At 42.6% G+C, this 12,326-nt stretch overlaps 1 protein-coding gene across 7 annotated transcripts in view; it reads left to right on the top strand.

Annotated features, from left to right (window-relative positions):
• The first annotated feature begins 3,059 nt into the window (after positions 1-3,059).
• Positions 3,060-12,326, top strand: part of LOC144672626 (ADP-ribosylation factor 3-like) — a 28,766-nt gene continuing 19,499 nt past the window's right edge. Inside the window, exons 1-5 of one of the 7 annotated variants that reach the window (XM_078534467.1) lie at positions 3,060-3,136; positions 7,039-7,112; positions 9,115-9,309; positions 10,081-10,191; positions 11,327-11,474. In XM_078534467.1, the coding sequence (XP_078390593.1) occupies positions 9,165-9,309; positions 10,081-10,191; positions 11,327-11,474 (404 nt within the window). In that variant the 5' untranslated portion in view covers positions 3,060-3,136; positions 7,039-7,112; positions 9,115-9,164. Of the gene's footprint in view, positions 3,137-5,026; positions 5,110-7,038; positions 7,113-9,114; positions 9,310-10,080; positions 10,192-11,326; positions 11,475-12,326 lie in introns of those variants that run through there. The other 6 variants (XM_078534460.1, XM_078534466.1, XM_078534463.1 and 3 more) reach the window with 6 other exon arrangements.

Raw genomic sequence — 12,326 nt, 5'->3', positions numbered from 1 at the left:
GCCTTCCATTTGCCATGATACTTCTTCAGCTGTCGGTCTGCTCAATGACCCCGACATCCACCTTTGATGTCCTTGTGTACAGCCTTTAATCTCCCCCTCATGCTACCTCTGAGCTCATCGTGTCCACTGGACCCACTCACTGGCTCCTCCCCCCTCCCCCACTTTCCTATTAAACTGCCAACCTCCTGACTTCCCTTCCTGGCCCTCATGTTAGCTGACAATGTAAATGCTTCTCAGGTACTGTTCCCATCTCTTTCAAAACTACCAGCACTGCACCCCCTTAGAAAAAGGCCCCCTTCATTGCACTGTCCTTGCAAACTGCCATCCCATCTCCAATCCTGCTTTCCTCTCCAAAGTCCTTGAATGTGGACATTTGTCCCACAACAATCTCTTCCATCAGGTTTCTACACTGGTCATAACACCATAATGGCCTCCTATAACAGTCACAAATGGCATCCTCTGTGACTGTGAAACCTTTACCCCCCTGACCCATTCCCTCCCTAAACCTCTCTGCTCTGTAAGAGAAAAACGGAAAATGCTGTTAAAACTCAGCAGGTCTGAAAGCAACTGTGGAGAGAAAAACAGTTGACGTTTCGAGTCCATATGACCCTCCTTCAGAGCTAAGAGCCCTCTGATATGGCCTAGCAAGCCACTCAGCAGCACCAAACAACTGCAGAAAGGTTGAAAAGGAATGAAACTGGCTTCAGCCTAGGCACTGGAAATGACTACAATGCACCGTGCCCTGTTGACCCAGCAAAGTCTTACTAACATCAGGGGATTGTGCCAAAATTGAGAGAGCTGTCCCGCAGACTAGTCAAGCAATTGCCTGACATAGTCATCTCCTTCGACAGCACCTTCCAAACACGTGACCTCTACCACCTAGAAGGACAAGGGCAGCAGATGCATAGGAACACCACCACCTGGAAGTTCCCCTCCAAGTCACTCACCATCCTGACTTGGAAATATATCGGCCATTCCTTCACTGTCACTGGGCCCAAATCCTGGAACTCCCTACCTGACAGCACTGTGGGTGTACCTACACTTCCTAGGTACTTGAGGCAGGCCAGCACCAGAGAAGGAAAACAAATCCTGCACTCCACAGCCCACTACCTCATGGGATCGTACTGCCCCATGTGACCAAAGATCTGAGAGTTGAGAATCGGCCTGTTCAGTCACATAAAGATCCATGGCAGAAACTCAATCCTGAGTAGGTGTCATTCTCGAATCGAGGGACAGCCGATGATGATGTACCTACACTAGATGGTTCAAAAAAGTGCCTGACCACCACCATCTCAAGGGGCAATTATGGATGGGCAACAAATAAGGTTGCCTACTCTGGCTGGATGTATTCCAGGAGACTGCCCCACCCACTAAACAGTCTCTGGCTCCAATAATTTTATCACTAGGAAACAAAAGTGTTCAAAGGAATTGAAAAAAAAAGCACAATTTTGCTTTTAGAGCTCCTATGTTTTTTTTGTCTCCCAGAACTGCTCACAGCGGTGTCCCGGAGATTAATTTTCCATTCCTGGAAACTCCAGGACAAAGCTGGAGGGCTGGCAGCCCTAGCATTAAATGCTGGCCTAGCCAGAGATGCTCACATTTAGGGTTGCCAACTGTGATTAAATGTAAAACAAAAACAAAAATACCTGGAAAAACTCAGCAGGTCTGGCAGCATCTGCAGAGAGGAGCACAGTTAACGTTTCGAGTCCGAATGGCCCTTCAACAGAACTAAGTAAAAATAGAAGAGAGGTGAAATATAAGCTGGTTTAAGAGGGGGTGGGACAAGTAGAGCTGGATAGGTGGAGATAAAGATGTCACAGACAAAAGGACAAAGAGGTGTTGAAGGTGGTGATATTATCTAAGGAATGTGCTAATTATGGTAGAAAGCAGGACAAGCAAGGTACAGATAGCCCTATTGGGGATGGGGTGGGGTGAAGGAATCGAAAAAGGTAGAGATAAAACAATGGATGGAAATACATTTAAAAATAATGGAATTAGGTGGGAAAAGAAAAATCTATATAAATTATTGGGAAAAAAAGGGCGGGATCGGAAAGGGGGTGGGGATGGAGGAGAGAGTTCATGATCTAAAATTGTTGAACTCAATATTCAGTCCGGAAGGCTGCAAAGTGCCTAGTCGGAAGATGAGGTGCTGTTCCTCCAGTTTGCGTTGAGCTTCACTGGAACAATGCAGCAGGCCAAGGATGGACATGTGGGCATGAGAGCAGGGTGGAGTGTTGAAATGGCAAGGGACAGGGAGGTCTGGGTCATGCTTGCGGACAGACCGAAGGTGTTCTGCAAAGCGGTCACCCAGTCTGCGTTTGGTCTCTCCAATGTAGAGGAAACTGCATTGGGAGCAACGAATGCAGTAGACTAAATTGAGGGAAGTGCAAGTGAAATGCTGTTTCACTTGAAAGGAGTGTTTGGGCCCTTGGACGGTGAGGAGAGGGGAAGTAAAGGGGCAGGTGTTGCACCTTCTGCGGTTGCATGGGAAGGTGCCGTGGGAGGGGGTTGAGGTGTAGGGGGTGATAGAGGAGTGGACCAGGGTGTCCCGGAGGGAATGATCCCTGCAGAATGCCGCCGGGGTGGGGCGGTGAAGGGAAGATGTGTTTGGTTAAATGTATTCCTGGAGGTTTCATTACATGACTATCCCCCATGCTCCAGCCATTAGTCGGCCAACACATCCATCCTTATGAGTACTGCCTTCCTACACCAATTGGAAAGCAAAAAGACTCATTACCCAATTGGATGATGCTTGACTGTTAGCCAAATAGCCTTTTTTACCGTTTTCAATATCTTTATTTCTGGTAAAAGGGAAATGTTCAAAGTAAATTTAAAAAAGCAATATTTTTTAAGGTCCCTATGATATTTCTCCAGCAGTGTCCTGGGAGATTGATCTTCAATTCCTGGAGACTCCAGGCCAATCCTGGAGGGGTTGGCAACTCACATTCCAGGGCCGATGACGGGAAAAAGGCAGCGGGGAAAGGAAGAGTGACTTGTCACTGGGAATGACTGACAGGCAGAGGACACGCCCCCTCCGCGTGACGTCAGCGCGGCGTGACGTGGCGGGGCTCTAAATAGCTGGTCTCGCGCGGTTTGGAGGGGGTGAGAGTGACGTGCTTGCTGTGAGGAATGGGCGGTGAGTGAGGCCGGGGCTGAGGGAAGGGAAGGGAGGAGGAGGGGGGAAAAGCACGGTTAAAAGTGGTTTCCCCCTCCCTTCGGTTGAGTGCAGGACGAGGGTAGAGTGAAGATTCAGAGTTCAGATCGTCCGGTCCGCTTTTCTTTCTCCGCCCCCGCGCATTAGGGCCGTCGAGTGAACAGGGCGGGACTTTACCGGGCCGAGCGCGGCCTGTCCTGAGTGACTTCCCTCGTGAGGGAGGCGCTCTCTTACCCCCCCCCCCCCCCCCCTCCTTCCCGGGCTCTTGCCCCTAATCCCGTCCATGGGCCCGCTTCATAATCGACCTTTGGATGCACTCTGACTTGTTTTCCTCCTCTTTCTCCCCCCCTCCCCAATCATCCCATTTCTATTTTGGGGATGAGTGAATAATTCCTGCAGGACTTAATTTCATGAAGGCCTAGTTTTTTTTTGTGCTCACAACTACCGTCCTCCCTGGATGCTTAAAAGGGACCTGCAATGAAACTTTAAGGATAGCGCTGTTAAATGGCTGCTGGTTTGCACCCTCATTGTTTTTAGGTTTTGCACTTTTTTTTTTCTTTTGTCCCAATGCGATTTCAGGATTAGGCGACTCCTTTTTTAAAAATTCCTTTTTCGTGCAAAAGTTCAAGGCGCCTGCTTTATGCTACGTGCTTCTTAGTTACTGGGGATTGGCTGCTCCCTTGTCCTAAGGTGATATTGCAGCTTTCTAATTTTGCATGCACACTGCTAGTGGAAGTGGTGCTCTCCATTTTGTGAGTGTGTATGTGTGCACCTCAAGAAAGCTGTTTCCTGCAGTGCAGAGTTGACTCTGAAAGATGTGGTTTCTAGTATCTGAAAGTTCAGACTGGAAGCCACTTGTAAACCTGCTCTGTAGCTCTGTGGTCTTGTTTTAAGTTGGTATGAAATTGAACGTTTTAGTGAAAAACAATCCACATCTTTAAAAAGTGCGGTGATGGAGCAGTCACCTGTTGTCTCATTGTTTCCGTGATGGAGAATTTGCTGCTCGGAAGGTCACCAACATTTGAAAGTCATTTGTTCACTTTGGAGTTTTTTTTTTAATTGCTTTTGTTGGAAGAATTATTAGGCTTTCAAGGCTGCAGTGAGTTGTTACTTATTGAAGCTAACTATTGTGATATTTTTAAAAATAAATTTGATTGGTCTCTGCCTATCTGCTATTTGTAGACTGCACCAATGGATATGTAATAGAATTTGAGGCTAGCTGATCATTGACCATGACTATTAGGCTCCTTTTTACTATCTGAAAGTTACTACACTTCAGTTTAAACATTGTGATTTTGATTGAGTGTGTAAACTGGAGCTAATTGTCTCTTCTGAACAAGTGTTACAATGTCTTGAAGTTTGTTTTCTTGTGGAGTGCGTACTGAATGTCACCACCAGGCACAGTGACTGTGATGTACTATTAAATTGAGAGCAGTTTGTTATTTGGAGAGAATGCAGTTCTGAATAGTTCATTCATAATTGACTGCAGCATATTTGAGCAAGATCATTCAGTGAGAAAACACCTGCAATAAGAAACTGGAAGGGAACTCATTCTGTAGTTAAATTCACTTGTGTGCATCTAAGAAAATGAACTGAATGGACCCTGATTCTTTTTTTAAATGTCTGTTTATTTATAATGTACTTGTTGCCTTCCTGTAAAGGAGGCTTATGTCAGTGTGCAATAGGGACTGTACTAGAAATCTTTCAAAGAGCTATCACAGGTGCGATGGGCCAAATGGTCACATTCTGAGTTGTATCAATCTAATAGACTGGAAAGAAGTGCACACCAGCTATTTAAGTAGTGTAGCGTTGCTTTTATTTGTAAAAAGCTGAATTTTTTTACCTGCTATTTTATTTTGCCCTGTTTCTGAAGCAAGGCACATTACATTTAGATCAGATTAAGCAGAGCTGTCCTTCAAATAAACGGATATCAATTCTTCCCGCCTAATGGACATGTAAGGAATGCATGTTTGGAAAAGCTTTAAATTGGTGCATGCTAGATACCATAGCTTGTGTACCTGTGCGACACTAATTGTCACTTTTTTTTCTGTAACTTGTATTTTCAGATTATTAACATTTTCTATCCTTATTCAAGAGAGGTTAGGAATTTAGGATTTTACATATCTGGCAAAGTGCATTGTGGTTCAGTAAGCCATCCCAAGCGATGCTTGTATATGGTCCTTCATACAGTGATATATCTTTTGAGAACTATTTGGATGCTGCAACTCAGCTGCTAACAGTTTGGTTAGAGAATGCAGAAGGAAGAAATAGGAACAAGAGAAATTGCAGGATGTAAGAAGAGGGAAGGAAATGAAACTTAAAATGTCAGATTGAGAAATGCGCATCTGGGATGAAGGGTTACATTTAAGTTGTGATGAAGGGTCATAGCCAAAACAATAACCTGTTTCATTCCGTTGCCCTGCAGTACTTTGATTCTAGATATCCGATGCTGAGTTTTACTTCTGGTTGATTGGCATGCTGACTTCAATCAGCATCTGTACATAAGACTCAAACTGCTTATGAAAACCCATATGGTGTAAATTACAAATCTCTTGCTTGCTACTTGGATCTGACATAATTTGAACCTATTTTTATGTAGTACTATCCAACACAGCCCTGAGTTTGCAAGGGGGACTAGACCTTTCTTTTATAGAGGAAAGTGGAACTATTTCAGAGAATGCTGTTGTCATTCTAAGATAACTATACTGCTTGGTAAGGCATTTGGGGGAGGGGAGCCATGTAGGTGCAGGAAGTGGTGGGGGAGGGGTAGTGGGCAGGAAAGTGCTTAAAGTATAATGTGGGTAGACCAGATGACATGGATGAGTACAAGAAGGTTGCATCTCAGATCATTGAGAGCCAAACTAGATGCAGTCAGGATGACTGCGAGCATAAAACTTATTTGGGAAGGCTTTTGTAAACCATCTGGGGAACAGTGGCACCTCCTGAAGGGCTTCAAATGTGGGTGGTGTAGCACCTGTTCAAGCAATGGCAGGTATTCAAAATGAATTGAGGTGATTTGTGTTGGTACAGAGTACTGAGGTGTCCAGGCATTGGAGAGAATGCAGTAAGGTTAACTAAATTGACGACTGTAGTCTAACGCCAGTTATGAGAGAGGCTGCAATAGCACCCGTGCGATCTTATTGACAATCCTAAAGGCTAGAGACAAAATCATCAAAATGTTAACTCTAATTACAAATTCTGCAACAATTGTGTGCATAGTTTCAAACTTGGCAGGATGAAAAGACAGTTTAGATTTAACTTATACTGTACTGAAAGTTGTGGATGGATTGTCCATGGAAGCAATGTGATTGCATCAGCAAATTCAAGAAGGTTGACTATCTGGCAAAAAATGGTGTGAGCTATCATGGGGTTAGGCTATTTCCAAGCTACTGGGAGCATCCTTTTTTATTCATGTGCATTACAACATTAGTGCTTCCCCAAGTCTTGGTCAAATTGCAAAACTTGGAGCCATGAATGTAACCCCAGGGGTCATTAGATTTCAAATAGTGTGGGGATATTGTTGCGTAAATTAAGACTTTAAAATGGTACACAATTGCTTTTTAAAAAGTTACATTGTGGCGGCTTTTTGCTGGAGTCATTGTTGTCCAGTCCAAAGCGAACTGTTAATTTCAGGATTTAGTGGTTTGAAATAGGCTGGCAAGTGCATATGGCCTCTGATTTTTAACAGTGCTCCTACTGAACAGTGAACAAAAATGTACTGAATGAGGTGATTGATGGAAGAAGTCAGTGTGTGTGCATATGAATAAAATTACTATTTCAACAGTGACAGTCCCTAGAATTGCAGAAGCTGAAGAATAACTTTGCAGCATATTTCGCAGAATGCTGTGCTTTTTTTTTTGACTTTTTGCTTGTTTTACTTGCAGTGGGTGAAATCTCTGACCAACTGTGTTGACATCGGACTTGGGTGAGCCTGTGCAGTGCACATCTGTATGTTTTTTGTAAGTTTTTTTTTCACTCTTTCCTGTGAAACTTGCATTTAATGTCATTATTTTAACCCCGATATAATCTCCAAGGCAGTTGTGACTAATGTGCTTGATTCCAAACTCAGAGCTGCGTTTAACCAGAAAGTTCAGTTTATTGGGATTTCAAAAGAGCAAGAGGTTGGCAGATTTAACCAAAATTCTAGTAGGTCAGCACAAATACACTTCAGGTAAGCTAGCCCACTGATTAGTGTAGGCTTTTGAGAGATTGAAGTCCTGATGAGCGTTTTGGATTCAGCACCTTTGTAGCTTTCAGTTTCTGTATCTACGAATGCTTCTCAGTTCTGTAATGAGTAATACTTTCCGAATTTGAGCTCAACTGTGTCTTGATCAGCACATTATTGCTGAATTGTTAGATCATGGTACCTACAGTTTGGAAGAATCTAGACTTTTTTGTATGCACTCTGCAGATGGTTTGTATAAAATCCTATTAAGATCTGTCTCTGCACTTCTCTCAATGTTCAGGCAGTTTACAGTGTTAATGCATAGTTTCAAACCTAATTTATGTTAGAAAATTAACTGAGCTCCCAGGGAACAAGAATTGCACAAGGAGATGGTGTGTCAGTAAACCAGTCCCATCATATATGTAGTCAATATTGTGGAATGTGTATATTAAATAAATCCCAGCTATTGTGTGCCTTGTCATTCAGAACTCTGCTGTACAGAGCCAGTTGAGAACCAAGTAGGTAACTGAAGGAGCTGAATGTTCTGTAAAAGTGGTGCTTTAGGAGCCATTAGTTCATTGAAGAGGAAATCAAGAAGTGACGGTCACCTTTCTTCTGCTTCCAACTTCTGTTTTTTGAAAGAGGATTTGGTTTTGTTTTCTGGATTACAGTCTTGAGGATGACTGCTGCTTCCAGTCTGATATTTACAACACTAACCGTTTTCTGTTCTCCTTTTGAACAGAGAAAGTGAAAAGGAGATTTGATAGGAGTGTTCTTAAAATCATGAAGGGTTTAAATAGAGCAAATAGTGGCTGAAGGCTCATGCACCACAGGGCACAAGTTTAAGGTGATTCTTGTGTTGCCTTTTGGGGGGGGGGCAAATGCTTTTTTTACACGTCAAATTGTTCCTTTTGGAATATGCTGCCTGATAGGGTGGTGGGTGCAGCTTCAGTAGCAGCCTTCAAAGGAGGAAAACTTGAAGGGATATGGGGAAAGAGCAGGGATGGGACTAATGGGGCTACTCTTCAAAAGACCTGATGGACTGAGTGACCTGTACTATTTTATTGGTTCTACCCTGTGGATCTAGGAGGGCTCTTAGACATGTTTGAAGTGGCAGTGTCTTTCTTAAGGTGAGATTTGAGGACTGAGTTGCCTTTCATAAACATCCTATAAATACAGGACCACAGAATGGTTCCACTGTATTTCTGATGTGCCAACATCTAAACAAATGTTCTTTGCAGAACCATTTCTACACTCTTATCCAGATTTGGATCAGAATTTTCCATGTTTTAGCCTATTTACAATTCACTTGCATATTTTACATTTGATTTCAGTGAATACTTCATTGGCAGTTTGTTTCAAGAACATTGAAGGTGTTAAGTCCACATGCTTGCACTCAACAGCTGCATTTTTTTTTTGTTCAGAAGCTTCAGTGACCCTATCACTGCAGTGATCAGTTAATGTGTCTTAAGCTTTTTCTGTGCAAGATAACTTTTAAGATGCAAGTTTTTTTTCTACCATTTTTTATTATTGGTTGGAGTTTTGGATCCTCGAATATCACTGGGGGTGGGGAACACATACACAAGGAAATGATTTGTTTCCTGTACTGGGTATTCTAGGACCAGCTCTAACTATCCATCTTTCTGCCACAAGCTATTCTCCATCTAGTCTGCTCCAGGTGTCCATGTCACTTTATTTGGGGAATATTGAAGAAGCTCATGCCAGGTTTTACAGCATCTTCATTCAGGAACTTCAATGACCCCATCACCATATTGATCTGTTTTTCCTCTTTCAGGAAGTTTCTACCTGCTTTTCTTTGACGCTGATATCAACAAGTGATTGACCATGGGAGTCATTATGTCTGCTTTAAAAGGCTTGGTTGGAAAGAAAGAAATGCGAATTCTGATGGTTGGTCTCGATGCTGCTGGAAAAACCACCATTCTTTATAAATTAAAGCTTGGAGAAATTGTTACCACAATACCCACCATAGGTATGTTTAGCTAATATTCCTATCCAGAATGATTGACATGAAGCGTTAGTACTAATATCAAACTGCCTACTCGATATGGATTTCACCTTTAGCAACATAAATGGAAGTTCTTCTAGAAGTGTCGTGTATGTGCTGAATGGCATTCATAATCCAATGGTTCTAGCTCTCCAATATTGATTGGAAAATGTGTAGAATCTGTCTGCAGCTAAACTGCTTTAAAATTATTTTGCACATAAAAGCTGAGACTTACTTGGGTCTTTTTAATATTTATTGCATGTTAGCAATTTGGCTCCTTGAATAACTCCATGAGGGCATGCTGTGTTCTGATAATTGGCCTTTCAGCCAAATCTCAATCTGAGTAATTACAAGAGGAAACAGTTCAGGGCCTCCTGCGTTTGGAAGAAAATCCCAATAGTCAGGCTACCGTGCTTCCAAGATACCGAAGCAGAGGTAGGCCTGCCTGTGCAGGGATCCTCTCCCTGTCCTTGCCTGAGGACAGCTCTTCAACATTCAAAAGCAAGAGAATGTTGTTGGCTCTCAGGAGGATCTGTGCTTTGCAGTATTGTAGCTGCAAGTTTTAAAATACAGCACTGACTAAATACATGGCTTACCTTCTTGTGCCTGGTTTTAACTTGTGTAATTGAGCTCTAGGGACGTCTGCGGTCGTGCTGACCAGCTCTTCTGGCTGGATAGACTTGAGGGATCTGGAAAAAGTTGGGGGGGGGCATGACCTGTATAAGCAGGAAAGAATAACATGTCTTGTTTTTGCAGGTTTTAATGTTGAGACCGTGGAATATAAAAACATCAGTTTCACTGTGTGGGATGTGGGTGGCCAGGATAAAATCCGACCACTGTGGCGTCACTACTTTCAGAACACACAAGGTAAAGAGGTGATTCTGTTTATACCTCTCCTTCCTTCTAAATAAATGGCCTTTTGGTATAATTATCAAGAGTAGGGAAGAGGCTTCTTGTATCATATTTGACCTCCAGATTTTGTGTAGGGTTCAGTGGTTTTATAGAAAGGTGAACCAAGTTTTAATTACCCATTTAAGGGATGGTATTGAGTTAGATGCTGATGTTTGTACTTCTGGATCCTGGGTATAAATCCAGCCAAGCCTAATTGGATGAAAAAAGTGAGGTCATCATTTGGTTCTGAGTTTCTAACTCTGATTTGGTAGTCCAGGTACACCTCACTAAAGCTTGTGGGCAGGTATGCAGAGTAATCATAAAAGGCTAATGCTATGTTGGCCTCAGTCGCATTGGGACTGAAATACAAAGGGTAGGAAATGGTGCTTCATTGTAGAGTCTCTTGGTCAGATCCCATCTGGAATACTGCATTCGGTTTTGGGGCACCAGACCCCCAGCGGGGATATATTGGCCTTGGACGATGTACACTGCAGATTCACCAGAATAATACTAGGGCTTAATTGGTTAAATTGACAGCTTACATAGGCTTGGCGTGTAGTTCCTTGAGGTTGAGATTGGAATCAAATCAAGGTATTTAAAATGATTTGAAGTATTTGATGGGTTAGATACAAAAAAATATTTTTTCTAGTGGGAGAATCCAGAGCGAGGGAGCACAATTTTATAGTTGGAGCTGGGCCATTCGGGAGTGAAATCAGAAAGTAATGAAAGTGTCTCAAATGCTGTGGATGCTGTAACAGCTGTAATTTTGAGATTGACATCTTTTATTTGGTAAGGGTATTGAGGGATGTGGATCAAAGGTGTATAAATGGAGTTGAGATGTAGATCAGCCATGATCTGGTTGAATAGCAGAACAGACTCAAAAGTTGTTGAATGGCCAACTCTTGTTTCTATGTCCCTGTATGAAATAACAGTCTCATCTCTGTTCCTAAAGGGCCCACAACAATTAACCTATCTATTTGCTTTTCCATGTACATTGTTAGATTTCCTGTCTGCCGTTGGTTAAGGAATTGATGTGGTGGGTTTTTTTGAGGATATGAGCAGGAGAAATAGTGACCGTTGGTTGTTGAGCTTGTTGTTTTTGCTTTTCTAGGGTTGATATTTGTCGTTGACAGTAATGATAGAGAGCGTGTGACTGAAGCACGTGAGGAACTGATGCGAATGCTTGCAGAGGATGAATTGCGAGATGCTGTTCTACTCGTCTTTGCCAACAAACAGGTAAATGAGCCACAGAGTGGGAGGTAGTTCCACTGTCTCACTGGACAGTGGCAGGAAGATAGCCCCAGTGTCGAATCTATATTTCACATGAAGTGGTTAATCTCTGATCATGCCTGTTCGCCACAAACATGATGTGTATCCCAGTCGGGTGAAATGAGCTCTGAACTTTAATGGAGCAAATGGATGTGTGAATTTTCCATTCTGGCCTGATGTTTCATTCCAGATGCAGTGACTACTTGTGACAGCAGATGAGCCAGACTTTCCCTATCGAGATGGGAAAATGAGGAACCATTTTTTCATATGGACCCACTTCTAATTTCTGTGGCTGCATCGCAAAAACTGCATAATTAAGAATAAGGCATTTGCAATTTGGCGCAATTTATAGCTGCTTTATTTCAATACTTTGTTTTCTGACTATTCTGATCAGCAAATCAGAAGCGGCTTTTCTTTGCGCATTTGAGCTAAAAGAACCAGCAAATTAATTTCTCTTGCAATCAAGATATCCGAATTGAATCGTTTACCTAAGTTTCAGGGATTTTAAGAGTGCATATAATAAATCTTGAAGCAATTGGAATAGTAAATCAAAAACTTCCCTCCATCTTATTCACAAAAAGATGCCATCTGGCCCATTGTGCCTGTGCTGTCATTTTGCAAGAACTATCCAATTACTCCCACTCCCCTGCACTTTGTCCTCGGCTCTTCAGTTTTCTCTCCTTTTCGAGTATTGATCCGATTCTCTATATTTTTGACAATTACTACTGAATCATCTTCCCAAATCCTTTTCAGGCAGCACATTCCAAATCATAACTCATATTGAAATAAAAATCCTCCCCATCTTGCTCTGGTCCCTTTGCCAATTATTGTGATTTTGAACA

This window comes from Cetorhinus maximus, chromosome X (assembly GCF_964194155.1).
Source record: "Cetorhinus maximus chromosome X, sCetMax3.hap1.1, whole genome shotgun sequence".
NCBI classification, from domain to species: Eukaryota; Metazoa; Chordata; class Chondrichthyes; order Lamniformes; family Cetorhinidae; genus Cetorhinus; species Cetorhinus maximus.
This window is presented reverse-complemented; position numbering and strand designations above follow the sequence as displayed.